General features: G+C 36.5%; 1 protein-coding gene across 1 annotated transcript in view; it reads left to right on the top strand.

Annotated features, from left to right (window-relative positions):
- The window catches only part of LOC103895194 (serine/threonine-protein phosphatase 4 regulatory subunit 1), a 26,079-nt gene extending 2,204 nt beyond the window's left edge, over positions 1-23,875 (top strand). The window contains exons 2-19 of the mRNA XM_009274716.1: positions 5,268-5,400; positions 5,763-5,869; positions 6,513-6,655; positions 7,192-7,338; positions 9,744-9,851; positions 11,056-11,121; positions 11,703-11,861; positions 12,390-12,583; positions 12,945-13,381; positions 15,257-15,492; positions 16,557-16,649; positions 17,177-17,362; positions 17,653-17,814; positions 18,433-18,533; positions 19,696-19,816; positions 20,521-20,655; positions 21,217-21,358; positions 22,347-23,875. Coding sequence (XP_009272991.1) covers positions 5,303-5,400; positions 5,763-5,869; positions 6,513-6,655; positions 7,192-7,338; positions 9,744-9,851; positions 11,056-11,121; positions 11,703-11,861; positions 12,390-12,583; positions 12,945-13,381; positions 15,257-15,492; positions 16,557-16,649; positions 17,177-17,362; positions 17,653-17,814; positions 18,433-18,533; positions 19,696-19,816; positions 20,521-20,655; positions 21,217-21,358; positions 22,347-22,501 — 2,790 coding nt within the window. The 5' untranslated portion in view covers positions 5,268-5,302 and the 3' untranslated portion in view covers positions 22,502-23,875. The remainder of the gene's footprint in view (positions 1-5,267; positions 5,401-5,762; positions 5,870-6,512; positions 6,656-7,191; positions 7,339-9,743; positions 9,852-11,055; positions 11,122-11,702; positions 11,862-12,389; positions 12,584-12,944; positions 13,382-15,256; positions 15,493-16,556; positions 16,650-17,176; positions 17,363-17,652; positions 17,815-18,432; positions 18,534-19,695; positions 19,817-20,520; positions 20,656-21,216; positions 21,359-22,346) is intronic.
- Positions 23,876-24,864: the final 989 nt, after the last annotated feature.

Raw genomic sequence — 24,864 nt, 5'->3', positions numbered from 1 at the left:
TGGCCAGTTGGGGTCAGCTGTCCTGGCTGTGCCCCCTCCCAGCTTCTTGTGCACCTCCCGCCTTCTCAGTCGGTAGAGCATGGGAAGCTGAAAAGTCCTTGACTAGTGTAAGCACTGCTCAGCAAGAACTAAAACATCGGTGTGTTATCAACATTATTCTCATCCTAAATCCAAAACACAGCACTGTACCAGCTACTAGGAAGGAAATTAACTCTATCCCTGCCGAAACCAGGACGTGATTTAAAGACTGTTTTGCAGTGAGTTCCTCTAGCGGAAGAGCTGCAACAGTTGTTGCTGTAGTACCTTATTTAAGAGTTGAAAATATCTTTCTCTCTCTGCCCTAATTTAAAACCAAAAAAACCCAAACAACAAAAAACAACAAAACCCCCCAACAAATGAAACACTTCATAGTGCTAATGAATGCTTAGCTATTTGAGTTGATTGGGTCTTTCTGAATTGCTCCCAGTTCCCTTTCCAATTTTCTTCTCTCTGTATTAAGAAAAAAAAACAAACCCAAAACTAGTGTGTAGTTTGAGTTCTGTTTGCTGAGTGTGTAAAGTACAAGCAGCGGAAATAAATGCAGACTTCCTGTTCTGTTATGGGTCTTGGCCTGGAACCAGGGGTGACCATCACTAGGAGTTAGGTGTTCGTTCTCCATTAGTGTTCAGTCGTTGGCTGTTCTGTTGAGACTGTGAGTAACGGGTTTGTCTGTTAAGTCTATTAAGTCGATTAAGAAGTTTGACGCTTGTAAGCAAAACTCTAGTTTGAGTCATGAAGTTAATAAAAGTGTTCAGATAAAGGAAGTTCTGCCATAAGCGGTAATTAATAAGCTTTTTATATGGGTCACTTTAAATTTGTGTAAAAGAAATTATCAGCATGTAAATAAAGGGATGTGCATTTTAGAGCATTATTGAAATCTTATTTTATGATTTAAAAATATTCTTTGATTAAGTTGATTAATTTGACAATGCAGTTAGAATTATGGCATTGGAAGCTGTCTTCTGTTTGTGTTGCAGCAGAGTTCAGACATCCCGTCTAGACTGAGATGCTGTTGTGCTAATCCAATGACTAGTCTAGCAAAGAGTTCATGGTGCGTTTTAGGAAAATCTCAGTGAAATAAATCACTGGAACTGGATTTTTACTTTCTTAGCTAAATTGGTGAAATAGTGTTATGCACATTGAAGATCAATTCCACTGAAACAAACAGAGAGACTGGGGGATTCCTTTGAATTTGGGTGAAAGCTGTAGTAAAATGTACCTAAATTCATCAAGTACGATTTGAAACTTGCTTTTTGTAAGGTGAGATATTAGATCAGCTGGAAAAATAATTAGCTTAATTATGCCCTTTGTACAATAAAGAAAATGTATTTTAAAAATTGTTTTTCCTTCTAAAAACAGCATGAGAGAAGACCTCTTTGAGCTCATGAAATCATTGCACTCTGCACTAGTATTTACTGTTTTGCCTTGGCAACAGTGGATAGTGATGCTAGCTAATGACATTGAATTGCATAGTTAAATCCTGTGACCCTGTAGGTGTTTCTTATAGGCTCTAAGCAGCTTTTGAGTCTAGGCCAAACTAAGGCATGGTGAACTCAATTTCAGCTGTGAATACTGTCACATTTATTCTTGTTTATAGGTGGACAGATTTCAAGCTTGCTTGTTTGATATTGTTAGAGCGAAAAATACTGTATGTTTGATTCACCTATGAAAGAACATTAGATAAGAAATACTAGTTCATTATTTTTCTGTAATTTACTTTCTAGTATTCTGGTGTATTCTGAAACTTTTAAGTACCTATGGCTTCTTATTTTACGGAAAAAGAAAATTAAAATTCTTGAGAGAAGACAAAATGGATTCTGCCATGATTATTCCTTACTTATGTGTACTGAGTGTGTGGAAAAAATTTCAGGTATCTAACTCTCTTGATCCTTGGCATAAGTAGTTTGCTCTGTTTTCCCTCTGGTCCTAGAAGCACTGGTGTGTGCTTAGCTATTTTAAGTGAATAATAGAACTACTGCAAGTAGTGAAATTAAGCAAAATTAGTCCCAGGTGTAGTATTGTAGTCAAACTTAGAATTGAGATTTACTTCGATTTACTTAATTGTCATTTGAATTGGTAGGAATTCTGAAAGATGTGAACTGATGACAGCCTTCATTTTTAAACTGTTTCTTAATTCAAGAACAAGTGGGCACTAGATAAAGTTAGTGGCAAGTATATTGATTTTTTTTTAAGCCCTAATAAATCTTCCTTTGTATAACAGGTGGCTAGCCTCAAAAATTGGTTAAAGAGTGTCCAGTCTGTGTGGATTTTAAAATATATATGTAATTGCATAGATATAAGGATGGTCAGAGTTGGGTTTGGATACGGAGAGTTTGTTGCAACCTCAGAAAGGAAATCCACGATCCTACATAGGCTGTATAACTTCCTGTGAGCTTTCAGTGATACAGTAGGTTTCTTTTGAAGCAGGAGATACTGGATGCCACCTCTTCAGATACCATGCTTGGTGGGAAAGCTAGCCCTAGAGCATGTGGACGGATCAATCCCAGGCAGATCTGTGCAATGTAAATTATATACACTTGTGTATAAGTGTTTTGAACCTGACAGAACTTATATAAAGAGCAGCTACTAGAAATAATAATGACCAGTTGAATGGAAATAAGGGTGTCAGTACAATATGTAGTCATTATAAAAAGCCATGAAAAATTAGCATATGTTTCTGATCATGTAGTTGTGGGTTCACTTGTAGTATCTGTGTATACATTTGAAATGTGAACATTTAGTCTAATCCCATAGTTTTCTTCTGTTTGAATCCCATTGAACTTGTTGGTCAGAGCATATTGTCTGCAAGAATTGCATTCAGAATTGCTCTAGCCTTTTAATTCAACTGGATTCCTTGGAGACTGTGCTTTCTTAAACCAGTCTGCTTTTTATTTTTTTTCCCTGAAGACCCAGGTATAACATTTTGGTCCAAGTATGTTCAGATTATTTCCTTTTTTAATAAGCTGTATTTCTGAGAATGTTTTGGCTTGTGTTAAATAGTTGTAAAGCAGAGTTTTATATGTGAAACAGGAATTTTTCTGTAGGAAAAAAGCTGAGGCTTGGTACCTCTTGCTAATAGAGGGGGTTTTAATATAAAAAGTGATTTATAATGGGTATTAAGGTAGTTTAGAGGCAAAGTTCATTGTGCTGGGTCTCAGATTAAGGGATTCTTTAGGGAAGAGTGTTTGTAATATAAAACTGGTAAAGTAAGAGTGAGGGTAGAGCTGAAGGTTAATTATCCTGATTAAGGTACAGCCACTTCAATCCTGAAGAAATTGTTATATCGGAGATTGTGGAATTACATATACACATAATTTAACCCACTGGCAGTTTCAGAGTGCATTATGAAATTACACAGACTTTCCTTTAAGATGTGCAAAAGCTTTGTACTGATTGGGATGACATATAGGGAAGGACTGTAATTTTTTTAATTAAACCAGAATACTGAAGACAGGGATTATATAGTACTTTACATACACATTTCTTAATCTTCAAAGTGCGTCAGTGGGAGAGGGTATTCCTGTTCTTCCCATTTTACAAACAGGGGAAACTGGTGCTATAAATGAAACTATTCCTGGTTTGCTTTTAGTTAATTAGCCAAAGCTCTGCTGTTTTTTGATATGGAGGCACCATGTAAGTTCCACTGCCTGAAGACAGGAGGTCTCTGCCTGTTAGAGGCATAACCTAGAATGCCTAGATTATAGTCTCATAGGCACAGTTTCAAATACAACCTATTTGGCTTGTCATTGTGCTTTCAAGTTGTTACCAGTTTTGTGGTTTCTTTACTGATTTAAATACCTAATAATGTGTCCTGCCAAGTCAGAAACTGGCTTGTTGTCTTCAGTGGTTGTCACTCTCAGCACATATGCTGGTTTGAGAGACTACTACTTGCATCTGAGAAGCAGTATTGACTCAATTTGCATGTGGTTAAGTATGATCACAGTTGCTATATTATTTATATGAACGAAGTATGCATAATTCTAGGAGTGCTTGGCTGGGAAAGTTGTAAACCCAGAGCAGGAATATCAGCTGCTCTAGTGCAACTCTTCCTGTGGATTTGGTTGCTGTATGTTTTCTCATATAGATTGCTGAAGTGAGAGAATTTGTGTTGCAGGCAGGTTATTTCACTGCCTTTATTTTAAGGGTGAAGGATTAAAAAAAAATTTGGCAGAAAAGTTATCCTATTCCCTCTGCTTTTCACAGTCTTACTTTTTGCCTGTAATCTGTAATCAAGTGCATGTTACTGGATTAGGTGACTGTAAGACTTGGTGGGGCAAATTTTAACAGTTGGTATGGTAATACTTGGTTAAAAGTCTCAAGCCGCAAATACAAAAAAGATTTAGAAAAGAGTAGGTTTGCATGGGAAAGTCTGTAGTTGATAGGTCTGCAGTAGTGTTGTGGTTTAACCCCAGTCAGCAGCCAAGCCCCACACACAGCTGCTCGCTCACCCTCCCTGCCCACCCACCCCCCGGTGGGATGGGGTAGAGAATTGGAAGAGCAAAAGTAAGAAAACTCGTGGGTTGAGATAAGAACAGTTTATTATTACTCTGTTATTTCAAGTATTAATAATAAATTGTAATGGAAAGTAAAACAACGGGAGAGAGAAAAAAACAAAACCCCAGGGAAAGCCGAAACCAGGACAAGTAGAAAGCTCCCAGTATGTTCACAAGTAAGGTAAAGTTGAAGTTTTTCCCAAAGTTACCAATCTGACTTAGATGTATGGGACCCAGTAACTACAGCGAGAAAAATGTACCTTGGTAACTTCAAAATACACCCAAGAATTTGCTGTTTTAGAGCAATACCATTTGGGATTTTCTGTCATTTGTTAAAAATTCAGTTTCTTTTAATGGGACTGATTTTCCTTTTGAATTTGTCTGTCAGGTTGTGGCATGCAATTTTGTCAGCTGAGCTCTCTTAACTCATAGTGCATGTGGATAGTCCACTGAAATTGTGAAGTAAAATGTGTTAAAAGCCAAGGATTTTATGGCAGTTGAAATGAATTAAATTTCAAAGCTTGAATTTACAGGTTTATATGCAAGTCTTGCTCTTGACTTCATTAGGTACAACTTAAGATCTTTTTGTAAGCCATTTCCAGTGATGTACAGTTACTTTTCCTTTGAAGAATAGCTCTAAAAAGAAATAGACTTATTGGTATAGTGTATTTTACACTGTAACATCTCTTGCTGACTCTTGGAATTTTTTTTTGTTTACTCTTCTTGTCTTTCAAGTTGGGTTTGAAGATTATGGACCAGACTGTGATAGCATGAGGATAACGGCATTCTTGGATATTCCTGGACAGGACAATTTAACTCCACTGGCTCGTCTAGAAAAATACGCCTTCAGTGATAACATATTTAACAGGTAAGGGTACAACAGCTACACTGATGATAACCCGAGTGCGATAGCATTGTGGATATTAAGGTGTTACAACTTCTGTTATCATTCTCCTAAGCATGTGACTAATATTATTTCTGTTTGAATAACTTTTATATAATATTTCCATAAAAAGAGGTTTTCATTCCTGGTCATCTGAATAAGATTTCTTAACTCCATCTTTGTTTTGTTGGGATGTGGAGAAACTGTATAACTGATATGTCTGAATGTTCAGAGAAGAGCTTGATCTTTTCTAAGGTGCCCATCTACATTTGATAAGTTCCCCTTGCATCCCATCTGCATGTTGTTGGCAGGATATTAAGGCAATTAATATGTTGTTCATTCCACAGGCAAATTATTGCCAGAGGTCTTTTGGATATCTTTCGAGATTTCAGTAATAATGAAGAAGACTTCCTGACTGTAATGGAAATAGTGGTCAGGCTCTCTGAAGATGCAGGTTTGAAAGTTTTTGTGTTTTGTTTTGTTGGGGTTTTTGTTTGTGGGGTGTTTTGTTTGTTTGTTTTTTAATTTTTGTAACTTATTTTACATAAGCTGCAATATAGAAGGCAATAACATTCGATTTTGAGAAGGCAATGAGTGAACTAAAGAAATGAAATCATCTAACAGCAATATCTGTCAGTGAAAAGGAGATTAATTTTTTTCTCTGTTTTTGAAGTATTTTGTATGGTAGGTGTATAAATGAAAGCCTCTTACTTAGTATAAGGCCCAAAGTAGTATTTTTCAAGGAGTTCAGTACATCTGAATGTGTGGTGTATGTGGCACAGAGCAGTTGTATGCTTTAATACTTCATGTGTACACATTCATGGTGATTGGGTTTTCTAGCTAGTGCTCTCATTTTATCTGATTTATTTGGGAGCTGATCCCAAGTCTCTGGACTGTGATGATGTATGTAAGGCTGTCCTATTTTATTCAGCTTTCCTTTAAGAACAGGCAATCTCAGTGGTGATATTTCTTATGTTTTGAGTCTTTTCATTTTCTTCTGTTGTGAAACATTAAACAAAAAAAATTGCTACTTTTTTCTTAAGGTACTTGATCTTAATTTGGTATTTACTGATGTAGTTTTGGCTTTTTATTGCTAGAACCAACTGTACGTACAGAGCTGATGGAACAAATACCTCCTATTGCCATTTTTCTGCAAGAAAGTCGACCAAAATTCCCAACGGCGTTTTTTGAGTACCTTATGCCCATAGTAGTGAGATACCTCACGGATGTTAACAATCAGGTAGGAAAAACAGACTACATGAGTTGAATCGTTGGAAAATTCTGGGTGGTTCTGTGAATTTGAGGCATGAGGAAGAGAAAATGGGAAAGTCCATGTTGATTGATACCTAGCTTTCATGTAGTGCTTTGTGTTTATTGGTTTCAGCACACTTTGCTAGGGAAGTCTGAATATATATATATATACACACACACATATATATACTTTTTTAAATACTTTCCTTAGCAGATAATGGGAAACTTATAGGATTTACCTAGCAGTGTATTGACATAGTCTGTTACAGGAGTCATGACTTAAGTCCTGTCTTCTACTTCATCTTTTGGCTTTTCCTCAGAATTTGATGAAAGGGCATCTAACTATTATATTAAACTTTAGTATTTATTATTAATTCCTTATGTTGTTAAAACTGAGAGGTTTTTTCTATTTTTTTTTTAACTCGTGCCTGTGTGTTCATTGAAAACGTACCTTTTGTGGTTCTTGTATCAGTAAAAGTTTTTACGATGATGTACTTTTTTGTTTTTGTTTGTTCATATTAATAGGTTAGAAAGGCAGGTCAGGAAGCACTGCTTATACTGCTAGAACAAGATCTTGTTGCTCAGAGTGACATTGAAAATAAGGTGTGTCCAATTCTGTTGGACCTCTCTGCTCCTGACAGTGATGATGAGTACAAGGTGGAAGCTGTGAATGTAAGTGAATTTGGAAGAAATCTTTTATCTTTACTTTTTTTTCTTTTTCAATTGCTTTTGTTCTCTTATCTTCTGGCAGTGCTACTATAAAGCTCTTTTAGAATATAACAACTTTGAGATTTTCAAAAGCATAAAACCGAGAAAATAAAAATTGTATTTGCATTGTTAGTGTCCTGAGAGCTTTACATTAATCATTGAACTTAAACTTTCTATACCATTACTATTTGAGTTTGTTTTATTCCTTCTCTATTTGTTAGTTGCCCTGTCATGAATTGAGAAAGCGCTGTTGTGGTACAGTTGAAGCTTAAGTGTGCTAAGCTGTTAAGCCTTGCATCTGTAGGTTTCTTAGTCATTTTTAGTGTTGAGCACCATTGAAACAATGTGAATTCTCAAAGAATTGGAACAGGGTCAGGACTTGGTGCGCCATACTGAGAGGTTAAAAATGATCTGAACTGAATTCAGGAAGGCGGCAAGGTTGTCCTGAGTACTATTTACTAATGCCTTTGGCTAAGTGTAGAGGTACTTTGGGTAAGCTTTCTCTAGGTCCTATACCTTTTACGTGATGAAGAAATCTGGGCTTCTGTGTCAATGAAGTGCTTGGGGAATCTTTTTGAAATAGTGCTTCTTGAGAATTGAACTATACAGTACAGTAATTGGGAACAAAACGTTATCGTATGCTTAAAAATGTAAATATCAGATCTTCAAACTCAGGAGAAGTTATTTTCCCAAAATGATGAGGGGCTTTTTCCTATAGATGATTGATGTATTGAGTATTAACAAGAACTACCACTCCGTTTCATTTATAACAGTAGTTAAGATGAGGTCTGGGAATAGTGCTGACATTAAATAAGCAATCACACCTTTTGTGTTTATTCATTAACATATTTGATTTTTTTAGTTTAACACAACAAATCTTTAATTTTTATTCTGAATTTTTGAAAAGATCAGGTTTAAAGAGACCATATTTATAATTCAGGATGCTAAATGATTGTCAAAATGGTAGCCAAACAACTTTAAAATGCAGTTGGTTCTTGGCAGCCTTGTTTTAATTCTTAAGATCGTTATGTTCCCCAACAGTTTCCTTACATTTGCTCTACCAGGTTTCACAGTAATGTTGTAAAAGTATGAATGATGACCTGATCTTAGTTCTTAAGCATTTTGAAAAAAATATTTCCTGTTCACTTTCAGGAAATCAGTTGACTCCACAGAAAAGTGCTGGTGTGTAATTACATTTCAGCATGGATATCTGATACTTGACCTGTAAAATGGTTTTACCAGTTAGATTTTCCTCTTCCTTGTTTGGGAGTTGGGTATTGCTTAGGCAGTTTTCCAGGGTGACATCTGAGCACCAGATGCCTTTTAGGAGTTTGAAAATTTGTAGGAAAGTCCTTGAACAGTGTCTTAGTTCTTATTTAGCATTCTATTACAAAGGCAAACGTTTCTAGGAATAAAGCTTATTTTTGTGGAGGTAGAAAGCTTCAATAATTTTGGAAAAATAAAAGTAGAAAGATGAGTACTGTTAATCTGACAACACTTGTCTAAGCATTAAACTCCTGGTGCTGCAGGCAGAACAGCTGAGTAGAAAGGTGCATGGGAGCCCCTTCCTTTTTACTGTTGCAAATAGAAGAATTACAGCAAGTTATCCCACAAAGTGGGAGCTGAAAAACATACAATCCAAAGCATGGGATTTTCACAGCAGAAGCATGGTTGGTAATGGTAGTTGAAATTGACAGTTCCTCAGAGGAGGCTAAATTAATGTGCATGTTACTAACTTTCTTTAATTATGCTTGATGTTAACTCCTAAAATTTCTGAGGATGATTCCTGTAAAGTGTGTGTTAGCTCACATACGTAACTAGTTTGTCTTACTCTCCCTTTTCTCTCCTGTCGTATGGCAGACTTTCATTTTACCATGTTGTCTGAGCCTATAAAGAGCTGGGGCTGTGCTTGTTTTTAAGTATCTGAACAGTCCTGTTAAAGCCAAGGGGCTTACTTGCATGCTTAAGCTTGAGATATTTCTAATATGCTTAAAGAGTGTGATTTTGTGTGCTGGCTAGTGCAATGGAACTTTTGTCTTCTCCATACGAATTATCAGGGTATGCCACATTGTAAAACACCTTGAAAATGCATTTATTAATAAAGGTCTATTTAACCGGATAAAAAAGACAATGAATTATGTGCAGAAATGTTGTGTTCAGGCACAGTGGCGTAGAATGATTTTAAATAAAAACTGTATTTGTGCTTCACATAAAACAGGTGTATGAAAATACGAATAATGTATAGCAGTTAAATCTATTTGGTAGTTGCTCTCTTGCTCTTGGAAGTAACTTTTAGGAGGAATATTTGGCCATGCTTACAAGCTTTTAATTTTCTTTTCCTTACACATACCCTCTTCTTGATTTTTTAGATAATCTGTAAAATGGCTTCTATGTTGAGCAGAACAACAGTTGAGCACATGCTGCTTCCTCGTTTCTGTGAACTGTGCAGTGATGGGAAGTTGTTTCAAGTCCGAAAGGTTGGTGTGTTTTCAACCCTAAACCACTTAAAAATGAATTTGTATGTTGCTGTTCAAATGCCTTCCTGAATAATGTAGTCATAACTTTAGCTGATGAACTTTGAAAGAGTCTGGAAGAGCAGTTTTAATTTATTGACATGGTTATAGTTTCTGTAGTTCAGTAAAGAAATAGATAACAGTCCTTGCTGAATAGCTTTGGTGTAGCAGTTAAACTGATCTTGCACATTTAATAGTTTTGCACAACCTTTTTTTTTTTTAAGCCACCGTGCTTGGTTATAGAATACAAACCTATAGTTGCAAACCAAAAGTTACCTCATCTCCACCATCTTATTTCAAAGCCAGAAATTCAAAAGTAACAGATATTTGAGACATCCTTCCTTAAAAAAAAAAAAAAAAAATCTCCTCCTTAAAAAAAAAAAAAAAAAAATCTGGTATTCTTGAAAGGAGAAATCACAAAAGTGTAAGACTTACTTTAATTCATGGTTGAGTACAAAAGGAAACTTGTAGCATAAGAAGTCTTAAAATATTTGAGTAGACATAAGGGTCATGCAGAGCTTCAGGTTGGTCCTTAACATAAGCTGCCCTTGTTGGAATTTGGGCTGTGTTATAGCCTTCTAAATAAGCATATAGAATGAATAAATCATATGTTAACACAGTCCTGTCTTAATTGATTTCAGATTTTGATAACATCTTTTTCCAGCATGGGGGAATGTCCCTTTTGCCTTAATTTTAGCATTTGTAATGTACTGTAAATGGCACTAACTTGAGACCTTGATTAAACTTTGCTTCAGCAAGGTACTGAAGCCAGTCTCAGCCATAGCAAAGATAGTTCTGTAAGTACGCCTAAGTCCTGACCCTCGTATCATATTTTAGTCTGCTTTGGTTTTGACAGCTGCTGTTCAAAGTAATTTAAACTTTCAAGTAGGCTTATTGTCCCTTCTAGTGATGACTGAAGTAGAGTATGCTCTTCGTGCAGAAACCTTTATTACTATTGATTTCAAAGGCATGTGGCTTATGGACGCTTGCTCTAATGAGTCTTTTTAGGGATGAGTTAGTATTACAGGATGTAGTTACATGGCTGAAATTTGAATAGTCAAACGTGCAGTTGTTACATGGGATAAATAATGCATGGTGAAGTCGTTAATAAAAACTAATGCACTTGAAAGAGCCAGAATGTTATACATTACTTTTTTTTATTTCTTAGATTTGTGCAGCTAATTTTGGTGACATTTGTAATGCAGTTGGGCAAGAAGCCACAGAAAGACTGCTGGTACGTAAAAATCAAAATCAATTTACAAGACTTGTATTTTCTCAGTTCAAAATGTTTAATAATGAGTTCTTTTATTATCTTCTCTGTAAATTAATCATTGTGCATGCATTTTTTTTAAATTGATTTGGCTAAGGCTTTGGTTGCAATTATATAGCAAAACTGGGAAAGAATAGAAATACAAAGTTCTTATTTTGCAAAACGCTTTTAAAAATGTAATTGGCAGCATATATGTATATATACACACACTTTAGAATTACCAACTCTTTCTTTTTTCCCTGAACTGGATGATCAGTCAAGTTACAATTTCAGGAAAAATAGGCCATTAATAATTCTTTCTATGCTTTCCTAGTGCATATAGTTACACATAAAATCCTAATGAAGTAAGTGGGAGACAGACAGTTTTTTCCAGTTTCTTCAATTAATACATGTTTTTAACCTGTCCCCGTTTCTTGTATTCTTCACTTATTTTATTCTCTCTTGAGTTATCATTGGCTCCAGTTGCCAAACAAATACCTTGATAGTAAGTTGCTGTGGTCTTTGTTTAGTCTTTAATTAGTCTTGGTTTTGCGTATTTTTGGCAGATTCCCAAGTTCTTTGAACTCTGTTCTGATAGCGTCTGGGGAATGAGAAAAGCTTGTGCTGAATGCTTTATGGCAGTGTCTTACACCACATCCCCAGAAGTTCGCAGAAGCAAATTATCCCCACTGTTTATCAGTCTTATTAGTGACACTTGCAGATGGGTAAGTAACTCACTCTATAGTTGATGCATCTTCCCAGGCAGAACATACACGAATAATGGGCAAGTCAGAAGTGTGCTGTAAAAGTTCTCTAAACTGAATTTGCTGAGATTAGACTCTAATCTACTAAAATCTAATCTCCTCTAATAAGATAGTATCTTATTTTTCCTCTCTCTCTTACTACTTAGAAATTCTATCAACAGGGTTTTTTTACAAGTGTAAACACTCTTCTGAGAATAGGTTGCTTGTGTTAAAGGTATTAGTTGAAGCAGACAGTGATGTCCTTCAAATGTATAACTTTTTAAAAGATTTCCTTACTATGATTGTAGATATATGCTGAATATTCTAACACTCTTTGCTTAGGTGTCGCTTATTTGGTACTTGATAATTGATTATATTTGGTATTAAATGAAGCTGTTATAGTAAGAACCAATTGATTCTTACTAAAAAAATTGAACCAAATTTTTATTTTTCTGCATTAACTCTGTGGGAGTTGCATGAATCCTGACTGTTGTCTTGATACTATCACAGGTTCGTCAGGCTGCTTTTCAGTCTCTTGGCCCGTTTATTTCTACCTTTGCAAACCCTTCAAGTGCTGGTCTTTACATTCGAGAAGATGGGACACTGAGTATCCGACCATCAACGCAAGACATGAATTCCAATTCCTGTCAGCCGAGCAACAATATAACTTTAATGTCCTCCAGTACAAATGCTACATTATCCAGGTAAAATCATGGGAAAGATGTGGTGTAGTGGAAAGGGGAAGAAAGAAGAGAATTCTTCTACTTGCTCTTCAGGGCTAAAAATCTCAACTTGAGAATATAGTTCCAGAAAAGGTATGAAGAGTGAGGTCATGCGTGTGTCTATTTGAGTGTAGCCACGTTATTGAAAGATTCACTTTGATGGCTTCACAGGAGGGTAAAGGGAAAACTGGTGAAGTAAAGCATAGTGGTAACAAATTCTGTCTTTCTGCAGAGAAAATAAGCTTCTGTAGTTGATGCTCTCTTCTATTAAGTATTTCACTGAAAAGTGTTATTACAGAGTACTTTAAGTTTTATTTGGATAACTGTGTGTGTCTGTTACCAGTTCAGAACAACCAATGGAAATCAAACCAGAATCATCGACTGAGGAGACTTCAGCTGAAGTTAATACAAAGCTCTCAGTTGAGAACCTAAATAAAGATACACGGGAAGAAAGTTCAGATTATTGTACCAATCCTGGAGAAGATGTGTCTCGATTGTCTCAGGGTGACAAAGTTGCTGCTGGTGTCGTAGAAGTCACTAAGGACAGCAATTTTCCTGGAACGAACTCAAGGCTACAGTCTGCTGAGGACGTATTTAATACTTTTCTATACTGGCGCCCTCCTCTGCCTGATATAAGTCAGGATCTGGAGCTGCTTCAGTTCAAGACTGAAAAGCACAAAGATAGCTGCTCTGTGCCATGTAATAACTGTGTTGCTAGTAGTGAAATAAAAAAAGTTCTAGAAAGCTTACAGGAACACATAGATGATCCAGATGTTCAAGGTGAGGCTCTGTAACAGTGAAATCATGTTTTCTCTGAGCAGGTTTTCTCCTGGCCTTTACAAAAACCCTTCACTGCATTTGAATTGGCTTGGTATTCATAAGGTGATGAGACTTCCTTGAGTAGTAAATTATAGTAGAAAGTTATGCAACAGCCTTTTTCACAAGACCTGAGTTATGTCTAGAACAGCTGGGGAAGTGTTCCTAGCTCCTGTTTACATGAGAAGTAAATTGGATCTAACTACAAAAGGGAAAAGAGCTTGCTGAAATTTGTTAAAGCTGTCTTTAAGTATTGTAACTAAGTACTGTGGTTTTAGGGACAGAGCTTACCTGTTATAAGCTGAATTCATCTAATACTTGGTTGAGTGGGAATAGCCCTAATTTCAAGTCATCTTTCCTTAGCCTCCCCATACAAGCCCATTGATGAACATATTGAAGAGATGATAGCCTGATAGTGGGATGTGTATGTGTTTCCTGGGGCAAGTCCCTCTTGACAAGCCTGTCATCCATAGTCAACACAGTTTCTTGTTCTACTAAATCTCTTGAGTACTCTAGTGAATTAACAGTTTTCATCTGCCTGTTTATTCATTCCTTCTCTGCATGCAAAGTCATATCTACAGGAACTGCAGCATCATTTGGATTCCTTGCTGTAGTAGTAGTTAGTAGCAAGCCGACTGGCAGCGTGGCATATTTAAGTGGCTCCCCATGGCCATTCAGAAAGGTACCAGGAAAATAAAAAATTCTTCACATGTGAGAGGCAAAGGATCAGAAAGAAAGGGAAAGATTTAAAAGAGGAAGAGGTGAAAAAATTAAAATTTAAAGCAGTAAAGGAAAAAGTGGAAATTGAAATGAATGAATGAAGGAGAAAAAAGCATGAATGAGTTTCAGAAAGAGAAGACAGTAAAAGCAAAAGGAAGAGAGAAAAAGAAATTATGTAGAACTAAGGCAAATGGAGAGATGTTAGCTTGACAGCTATACAGTGAGAAATGAGGGGTGTGGAGAGGCATAGGAGAAAATGAAGAAGATTTCCACCCCACCCACCCCCACCCCCCTCTTTATTATGACGTTAGCCGAACAGTCTTGCTTCCTTTCTCAGAATAAGGAGATGTGGATGTTAGAGCAGGAGGAAAACAAACTGCTCATAAATATGCCTGTAATCCATTCTTCTGCCTTTAAGTTGCCTGTTCCCCTTATTTCCAAAGTATTCTAGTATTCTTCACCTTTAAAGTACGCTCTAATGTTTCATCTTAAGACTGTACTTGCTGTAGGCTTGTGCAGATGTAGCTATCTAGTTTCTGCATTCTGAACTCCTAGTAACTTCACGTTCCTAGCAGCAATGTAGTGAAATGTGCAAATACAGTTTGTCCTAACTTTATTGGTGATGCAGTGGTAAACCCGACCTTTTGTTTTCTATCTGCTTCTGCAAAACGGTCAGAGGTGGTTTGACTAATTCCCTGCTCCAGAAAGTTTTTCTCAGAAATGTTTTAAATGCACATTGATGCCTTTTCCAAGCAGTTGAATCAATTAATATAACAAAAGAATTTGTATTAAAATGTTTGACAGTATGAAGAAGGGGAAGTGAGCCAGTATGCTGTGATACCTCATTACAGGGGATTATTAGAAATATCTTTCAGTATTAGAAATTGGTAGAATGCTTCTGCTGAAAATGTTAATACATCCAAATCATTACTCTTAATTTGTGATGGTTTTGTGGAAGAGTAATGGGCCTTTCCTTTCAAAGAGCAAATGTTTTGCTAACATACCATTTCTGTGCAGCTCAGACTGGGCTTCTTTTTATCTTTTCGGATTAACTAATTACAAGTTTAATGCTTTTAAGTGCAGAAGGGAGACTAAATAGTCTTCTTTTGCTTTATACAGCTCAGGTCCAAGTGTTGTCTGCTGCTCTCAGAGCTGCTCAGTTTGATTCTGTTGGTGACTATGAGACCAAAAAAATGAAAGAAAGCAGTGGCAAAATTCAGAACAGAACTATTTCAGATGAACCAGCTGTTTCAGATGCTACCTGTGACCAGGTGGAGGAAGATGATCTTTCATCCCCTGCCTCCCAGGATGATAACATCAGTGACCAGTCTACAACCAGTGTACTGAAAAGCATAGTAAGTATGCATTGCGCTCCATGTCTGAAATGAATTCTTACCAGCTGAAGTACTGTGTGTGTTCGTGTGGTCCCTGGCGTAATTGACCCACTTCTGATCTAAAGCCTTTGAACATTACTACACCATAACTATCGTATACTACTTAATTAAAAAAGAAAAAGAAAAGCTATTGAGGGCTATTATTTCTGTTTGCACACAGATTACCTAAGAGTTAAAGTTTTGCAGTAGTCTTGTAGGTTTTTTTCAGATGAAATGTACCAAGTACAGTTTCACCTCTTCCTGTAATGAATCTAAAATTAGTCTTTTATCTCCAGACAGGAGGCTGAATCAGGTGGTGACACATACACAGTTCCTGGTTCCTATTTCTTGATTATAATGTACAGATAGGAGTAAAAAGAATTGTTTGCACAGTATTTAATGTTGCTGGAGCTAATTGTGAAATAGAAAGAAAAACTCTCCTTGTCTATGAACAAAAATTGCTTGTAAAACGTGTATGAACAAAAATGTAAAATACTATGTGAACTTTTGAGCTTTGTATGTTTTTGGTCTTTCAAACCTTTTAATTCTTTTGAAGTTTTTTGTTGATACTTGGGGAGAGGTGTATGCTTCATAATTTGATAGGCTTGGGAATTTCCAGCAGTATGTTCTAAAATAAGTAAGCTTTTGTCATGTTATTGACTGACTTGGAGCAACTGCTAAGTTGTCTTGTTTAATGTAATTTAAATTCATGCCAAGAATAAAGACTATTTAAGATTATAGTAAAAGTAACCATCCAAAATCTGTATGAATGTTGGGTTTATTGTGTTAAATTAGATTGCTTTTTTTAGAAGTAAATCTAACTACTGTTCCCCTTCTTGCTGCTACTGTCTTAATAGTGTTTACCTTAGTGTACAACTCTGTCTTTTTGTACTTGTATAAACACACTGAATAAGGCTTTGCCTGTACAAGGCTTTGTAAAAGGCTATTCTGTATCTGAATTGCGTTGTTCTGTAGTGTGATGCTTTGAAATATCCCAAACTGCAGTAAGCCTAATTCATTTCACTAGCTAGTATGTCCTTTTACAGGACTCGGAGGAACAACACAGAGGAACCAGTGTGTTTTTAAAGAAAGAGCAAGAAAATAATCCACCATTTGAAGATGACAAGTCAAAATTACAGGTGATTTAAAATAGCATCTAACTGCTTTACTGGAGTACTGGATACAGTTCATCTTATCCTTAATACAGTGATAGCTTTTGCAATTGATCAGTTGCAGAATGTGAAGAAATGCTCTGGGCATTTGAGGAGAACCCTATTTTAAATCAGAAAGCTAGAAAAATTCTGTTGCCTTTTTGGCACCTTAGAGGCGATCTGTGCAACCAAGGTAGGCCCTGACTGTACTGTTTTGTCATTGGATTTACTGTTTGTCTGCAGCAAAGAAGGAATTTTCAGTTTGGTTTGATGCAACATGTTGATAAAGTAATAATTACTGTTCATTGCTGACTGCTCTATCCTAATGAGAGGACAAATAACTGTAGGGGTCATTTATGCTTTGTAAAGCTAGCCCACAAAACGGGCGTCTTGCAACTGTTTGTGTTTTGCTGCCAGCTGGTTGGTAGCAAGAGAATACTGTAGCACAACAGGTGTATTTTCTTTCTGATTTTAAATTAAAGCGTGTGTTGCTGATGTACTGTCTCCATCTATAGGATATCATACCTCAACCTTTATTAGACCAGTACTTGTCAATGACCGACCCGGCTCGAGCCCAGACTGTTGATACTGAAATAGCCAAACACTGTGCATATAGTCTTCCTGGGGTGGCCTTAACACTGGGCAGGCAGAACTGGCACTGCCTGAAAGATACATACGAGACACTGGCCTCAGATGTACAGGTAAAGGGAAAAAAAAAAAGTTTTTTAATGATAAATCAGAATTTTGAGTAGCTTTTCTGTTCAGTTTGTTGCACTGAAGTTATAAGATCATATACTTTCTTATAAGGGATTCAATGTGCTCTAAAAATATAAAATTCAAGATTTAAATAAGACTTCATAAATATGATTGTTTTCTGCTGCTGTGTAACTAGCCGTGTTCTGCTCTCTCAATTCTCACATAAGTGTAGTTCAAAAGCTTCTTTATTGTAGTTGTGGTGCCTAATCTAGTTCACTTCTTAAACTGTTTGCAGTGGAAGGTACGTCGGACACTAGCTTTCTCCATACATGAACTAGCAGTTATTCTGGGGGATCAGCTAACAGCTGCTGATCTGGTGCCAATTTTCAATGGATTCTTGAAAGATCTGGATGAAGTGCGTATTGGTGTCCTTAAACATCTGTATGACTTTCTAAAGGTAGGAAAGTGTGATTTAATTTCTCAAGATAAAATTTTTTCTGACTCCGTTATATTAAGAGAGTTTTTTAATGAGATGTGCGGGTATCAGTATCTAATTACATGTTTAGTTTTGTGCAATACTGCCATTTTGTGTGTGTCTACTGCTTTTTTTTAAGGTCACTCACTCTTCTTCTGTCTCATATCCCAACAAAATATCAAAACTGAAAACCGTTGTAAATGCTCCTAGCTGTTGTAAAGGAATTAGTACTTTGTGCAGTCCAGCTAGAAAGTTGGACCATTAACAGTTTGTGTTTGGGGCTGGGAGAGAAGAGAACAGATCCCGGTGGGCTGCTACATAATAAACACAAATCCTTAGTTTTTGATTGCTCAGACTTATGCCCAGAGATGGTGCTTTGACGGGCATCCTTGCAGAAGTGATAGCTTAATGTACTTTTTTGGATGTCAGTCTTGTGTGTCCAGGCACTCAGCTGGCTGTGCGCAATTTTTAGTAAGCATCTTGTGAATGATCACTTGCTTTCAAGTAGGAAAATGCACATAGGTGTGAATAGAGTAATACACCAGAGAACTGCAAGTATTGAATTTTATCAGTTTTATACTAGTAATGTTTTTCCTTTAGTTACTTCATGCAGACAAAAGGCGAGAGTATCTTTACCAACTTCAAGAATTTGTGGTGACTGATAACAGCAGGAACTGGAGGTTTCGTTATGAGCTGGCAGAGTATGTACTTCTGTTAACTTATGATTTTTAATCTACATTACTAATTTGGAAATAGATAATTACATTCAGAAGTTAGTGAACACTAATGAGAAGCTAAAAGATGACGACCATTCTCTATTAAGGAGCTGAACTTAAAAGCTGCTGGCTGTTGGGTTTGGGGTTTTTGGGGTTTTGAGGTTGGCAAGTTGTGTCGTAATCAAGCATGACTGAGACTTCAATGTCTGTGATTATACAAAAATGGAGATCTGATTCGCTTGCAGCTTATGAAATGTGACAATCTGATAGATACTATTCAGTGAGGTTTCAGATTTTACTCAGTTCTAGACTACCTTGTAAAAATCAGTGAAATGTATGTACGAAGTAATTTTTCTAATGTGTATGAAAGAAAAACCAGTTCTCAAAAAATTAGTTTATTAATTTGGTATTTCCATAGGACTGGGTGTGTAATGGAGATAGAGTAACATCCCATGATTCTTTTTCTACAAGTCCTGTTGATATTTGAAGCACCCAAAGAATGTTCACAAGCGTAGTTTGCAGCTAAAAATCTGACCTTCATGTTTATCTCATTGCTTTGATTGGGCTATTGAGAATTTATTCTCCCTTTGTAGTTTGGCACGACAAACTAAATCTCACTCTGGTGCAAGAAAGTTGTACAGCAGTTCCCTGACATCTAGTGGAGAGCTGTCACTTTGTGGTTGGTTTGTGCATGGCTGCTGGTAACATGCTGGCAGTGTGGCTAGAATGAGTTCTGTGCAGTTCTGAGATATAAATAATTTTCTGAAATGCAGTTTTCTACACTGAAGTAAATCTTTTCGTTTTTACTTTGCAAGAATGTGCAGGATATTGGTCTGAAGTTGCAAAGAAACTTCTCATTGTACTTCGGTTTGTAGCTTTTGTTATTGTTCGGGATAATTTTGATTCATTGGTACATCTAGTTTGGATAAAAGTTTCTCTTGGACTCCTTGATGGATTAAAGTATGTACCTCTTTAATACTCACGTGCACCTTTATAAAGTAACGAGAAGAACAAACTGTTCAAGTGCTTTGTAATAACCATGGTATTTTCGAGTCTCCAAATGATCCTTCCCTGTGTTTAACAGATGGTGTAATCGGAGCAGGTTAGTGTTGCACTGCTAGAGTTAATCACTTTCTTTGTGTTTCAGGCAGCTGATCCTGATACTGGAACTCTACAATCCCAATGATGTCTATGACTACTTAAGACATATTGCACTAACTCTCTGCTCCGATAAAGTTTCAGAAGTTCGGTGGATCTCCTTCAAACTGGTAGGGGATTTAGTTCACTTCCTGGCAGGAGAGGAGGAAAATGATCCTCGAGAGGGATACCTGAAATCGCTTTGCTTTCTTTCAGACCAGTAGGGTGAACACAGACATGTTTTGATAAACATGGTAAACAATATGGAAAAAAGCTAAATGAAAACTTTATAAAGTATTTTGAGTTGTCAGACTTCCACAGATATTAAAATCTTTCTGTATTGGTTGTATGTGAATGACAAATATTTTCAACTGGATGAAAACCAGGATATAGAAGATTTGGGAGACCTTCCCCCAGTTCTGGGAGGGGGGAAAAAAAGTTACTGATCTCTCCTCAAAGTTGATTTAATTTATGAACTTCATGATAATGCCATCATCCCATAGATGTCCTGAATGAGTAGAAAGATTCCTCCAATTTCTTCTTTTTCTTCACGGCACCGTGGAAAGGGGCATTACTTTAATGGTGGTTTTAATTTCTTTTAGTGTTTTTTGTTTCACCTGAACAAACAGCTCTTTTAAAGCTTATGCTTTCTCTTCTCCAGAATAAGCACAGTAACTTACTCAATTCTGCAAGCACACCTGATTACACTGAATACAGTTTTTGGTGTCCCTTTGTAGGATTCAAATGAAATGATGCTTTTTTTAACTTTCTAAGGGCTACAAGTTAAGTCTCATCTCTTCCTTTTTTTCCCCTTCCCCCTTCCTTTACTTCACAGGTTGTAGCAATACTACAGAAGTTCTACGCAAACAATGCAAATGCACTGGGATTAAATTTCATTAATGAACTTGTAGTGCGGTTTCGTCACTGCTCCAAGTGGGTTGGAAGACAAGCTTTTGCCTTCATTTGTCAGGTTGGAATGTTCTCTCTGTGTTTCTATGTGTACATTTAATTTGCAGCCAGTTTGGGGCTTTTCAGCAGTGTGGGCAAAACTGAAATGAATTAAGTCGTATTTTGTAGTACTTGGACATGCTAGGATAAAGGTTCACAAGAGCTCTTCAAAGTACCAGTGGGTGCTAGATGCCAGGAACTATTTCCTCCTTTATTTCCACTTACCCACACCCCTCCAAACCAAAAATGCTTACTTCACCAGCAATGAGGAGCAAAGGTTGAATGTTGAAAGGCAAAAGGATGATGTTGGGCAAGAGACAGTATTTCCTAAAATATAGTTGAGAGTTAGTTATCTGCTCTTGTTGGGTCATCTTCAGATGAACTTTAGAATGGTAGGACATGTTCTCATAACAGTATTTCAAAGGCCGTACTTATTTCACCAACATAGGGTGTATTTGTTCAGAGTTAAACAGTGACTTCTATTAATAGGCAGGCCAAATTAAGGACAAGATGGAAAGGAATGGCAAATTAGTGTATTTTTCACATAAATCTTGCTTTCTCATGTTCTGTGTTTATCCTGTAGGCTGTAGTAGAAGAAGAATGTATGCCTGTCGACCAATTTGTTGAACACTTACTCCCCAGTCTTTTAAGTCTTGCTTCAGATCCTGTGCCAAATGTAAGGGTTCTGCTTGCCAAGGCTCTGAGGCAGACGTTATTGGAGAAAGGTGTGGTCATTAATTTCCTTTGAAAGAACTAATGTCTCACAAATGCTCTTTCCTCTGCCAGTGCAGTTCTTTATAAATTGGTTCAACTGGTAAAAGGCTGTTTGGTTCTGTTTATACTGAAAACAGGATCATACACTGTAATCTGGGATGCTGCATTTAGATGCAGATTTAGGAATGTATACTGCAGGGGCTTTTCTGTCTTAGAATATTTGATCATCATCCCTAAAGGGCCTGAAACTGGCATCGATCACCTGACAAACGTATTATTTCATCCGCTAGAGGGCAGTTCCGTCCTTGTTTTATAGCAAGAACTACTGCAATTGCTGGATGTTGCTGCAGGTGGTTATTATTTTTGGTATCCACGATGTGTATGGCAAATACATTTTCCTTAAGCATCACATTAGATTATTTTGATATATTTCAAACCTTCATGTTAATGAAGTAGTTGTCTTTTGGGGTCCTTCAGATGAAGTGTTATACCTTCTTCTGAAATGGTTTGCTTTGTCACTTTAGTCTTAAGCTAACAGTTTTACTAGGAAAGAATGTAATTTTGTGTGCTGCTACAATTTCCTGTATTACAATCCCTTAAAAACAAAAAAATCAGCCGATCTCTGATTATTCAAAGGAAGATGCACAGAAATGTCCTCTCCTATCTTTTTTCAGAATAAAGTATGGAGAACGTTTTGTAAAACACTGTACAGTGGCAGCTTCCTGAGCTTGCTTTTACTTGTTGATACGTTTCTATTTAGGGCTCAGCAAAAAGAGTTTATCTTAGAAATACTTAAGTACCTGGTAAGATGAGTAGAAAGCACCATATTTCTCTTTCTCTGTCAGCTTCCTTAGCTTGCTGTAGTTTTTCTAAGGAGCCTATAAATTGGATGAGCTATCCCAGATGTTTTTGGCTTCCCCTGTATTTCTGCAGTACTTACGCCCTAGGGTTTATTCTTTTGGCTTTGATTAAAATTGTCTTTTTCTCCCCGTATTCTAGCTTATTTTAAAAGTGTTGGCAATCCTCATCTAGAAGCTGCAGAAGAGACCATTCTAGCCCTACAGTCTGACCGAGATCAAGATGTGTCCTTCTTTGCCACCATAAAACTAAAACAGGGTAACATGGACAGTACTACCGTTGAAAAACAAAACTAATGTGTTCTCCTGCAGTAAGCACTGAACATCAAAATGGTTTTTCACCTTATGTTTGCGGTTAGCATGAATAATGTGGACAAATAAGAAGGTTTTTGTTACCTACTCGAGCTGGAAAGGGTCTATTGAGAAATGTTCATTTCGTGACCACCTTTCATCCACAGCTGTGTGTTTCTCTTCTGATGTGCATGAGTAATTCCTTTTGGTTTTTTCTTTGTAAATGTGGGTGATAACTCTGATCTCGCCTGCAGTGAAGTATTGTATGTAAAGTCTTACACCATACGCAGTATTTCAGTGTACTTGGAACTCATATTACATTTTTCAACAAAACATTTCCAGTAGTAGAGCAGTCTGCTATAGCTTAAAATGGTTTCTAGATCTTAAAACCTGATTATAGCAAACTTACATGAAGGTATTCTTTCCTCACTTTTCTTGTAGTTTTTGTATTGTTTCAAGTATTGCATTTTAACTGAAAAAAGTGTATATATGTGAATAATTTTGAATTTTAACAAAAATTATGAAGAACTTAATTCTGTATTGGTGGAAAAAAGCTCAAAAATCATTTCATTTTATAAAGTAGTCTGCTAGAATCAAGGCACGGTTCATTTTTATTTAATATAATGTGATATTTTTCAAAGCACAGAGAGCTCAAGATTCTTTGTCTATTGTGACTTTTCTATTAATCTTTTATTTCTGAGCTATACCCTTACAGGTGTTAACATGTCTGTTTTCATTACTGCTGGCTCTGGTAGTGGTAGGTAGACTGTAAATTTCCCAAACTGAAAATTACTCATTCTGCCCTAGCAAAGTTCACCTCGTGTAAGGGATTCGGTTCCTGCAACACGTGCTGTATCTGTAGAAGGGTATTGCAGAATTTTACAAGTTTTTGTTTGTTCGTTTTACATACACACGTCACTTAAAAAACACCTTTTAACTGGTCCAACGTTCAAATCCCGAACAGCCCGCTACTTTGTTCCGAAGAAACGAAGGACCTCTAAATTCTGAAAAAGCCCAAATAACAAATGTTCAGGGGAAAGGTGGTGACGCGGTTTGCTCTACAACTTCTGTTGATTGTATGGTAAGGTTTGGGGCAAACAACCAATGAAGGTTACCGAGATCCTTAAGCTTAAGTAGGACGTCTTCTGTGTGCTTAAACAGGTGTTTCGGAGGAAAGAAAGAATATACAGATAGAATGCAGTTCTGTTAATGAAATTGCAGCGCTTCTGACTGGTTTGAAAAATTACAAAGCCAGTATTTTTTGGTGGATCCTGTCTTCTGTTGTGTCCCAAATCTGCAGATAATGTGGGGCCTGGAAAATAAATAGTCTTACTTCTTTAGATTGTGGATTGGAACTTTGTCCTGTTGAAAAACTAATGCTTAAATACTAAAGAAATGGTTTCATGTAATAACAGTTACTTTCTCTCTGTGAACACAATACTCTATCGTAAATAGACCTGTGTAAATATTTCCCCTTATTTCATTATTATACTAGTAAGTCGTTCACGTGGGTGAAGGCTTTTACAGATACTACTTTTTTCTTTTTTGTTTTGTTTTAAATCTGGCTCGTCTGCAATACAGCAAGTAGGTTCCTCAGCTGGGTTCTGTATTTTTGGAGGGCTCAGTTTTGTACAAGTTTGTTTAACTAGTCTTGTATTATAATATGTACAGTATTTGTAACAAATTATTTTCTTGTGAGAGCACAAAATGCTTTTTGGAAGTTGCAGGCAGGAATATACCACTGCTATCACTGCTATCACAGCAAACAGTATAAACTCTGTAAACTCTGCAACATTCTATGTTTAATTTTTTACAATTTTTTTATAATTTAAAAAAATGCTTCCTCAGTACAGACTTTTTATGATTGCAATTTCTTAACAAAAAGACCTCTCAAGTTAATTTTTTCTAGTTCTAATATCTTTTTCTAATGCTGGCATTATACTGGTATTTTCTAACAGTTCACATTTTCTAAGGCCTTTCTGACAAGGTTTTACTTCTGTTTTTTATTATCAGTTCATTAAATTCCGCAGCACCGAACAAATTTTTTTAAGTGTGTGTATATGTAAGTATGTTTGAAATGTACTGTATATAAATTAAATACTTTGAGCATTAACCCCACCCAGGTTTCTGTTTGTCAGATAATCTTGAATCGTTACCTTTACTTGCAATAACCCCCTGGAAAACACAAGCTTCCATATGTTTTAGCATGTTTGGTTGGTGTTCACTAGGAGTTTTTAATTAGGATATGCGTAAACAGTAAGCCAGCAGCTATAAAAGTTCACTAAAAGGCTAAACAAAGTTTTGTTTTTAACGATATTTTGGTACCTCTCTGGCTCCAGAAATCATGTCTGTTTTAAATGACGTGATTT

The sequence above is a fragment of the Aptenodytes forsteri genome, unplaced genomic scaffold (genome assembly GCF_000699145.1).
Source record: "Aptenodytes forsteri isolate BGI_AS27 unplaced genomic scaffold, ASM69914v1 Scaffold112, whole genome shotgun sequence".
NCBI classification, from domain to species: Eukaryota; Metazoa; Chordata; class Aves; order Sphenisciformes; family Spheniscidae; genus Aptenodytes; species Aptenodytes forsteri.
This window is presented reverse-complemented; position numbering and strand designations above follow the sequence as displayed.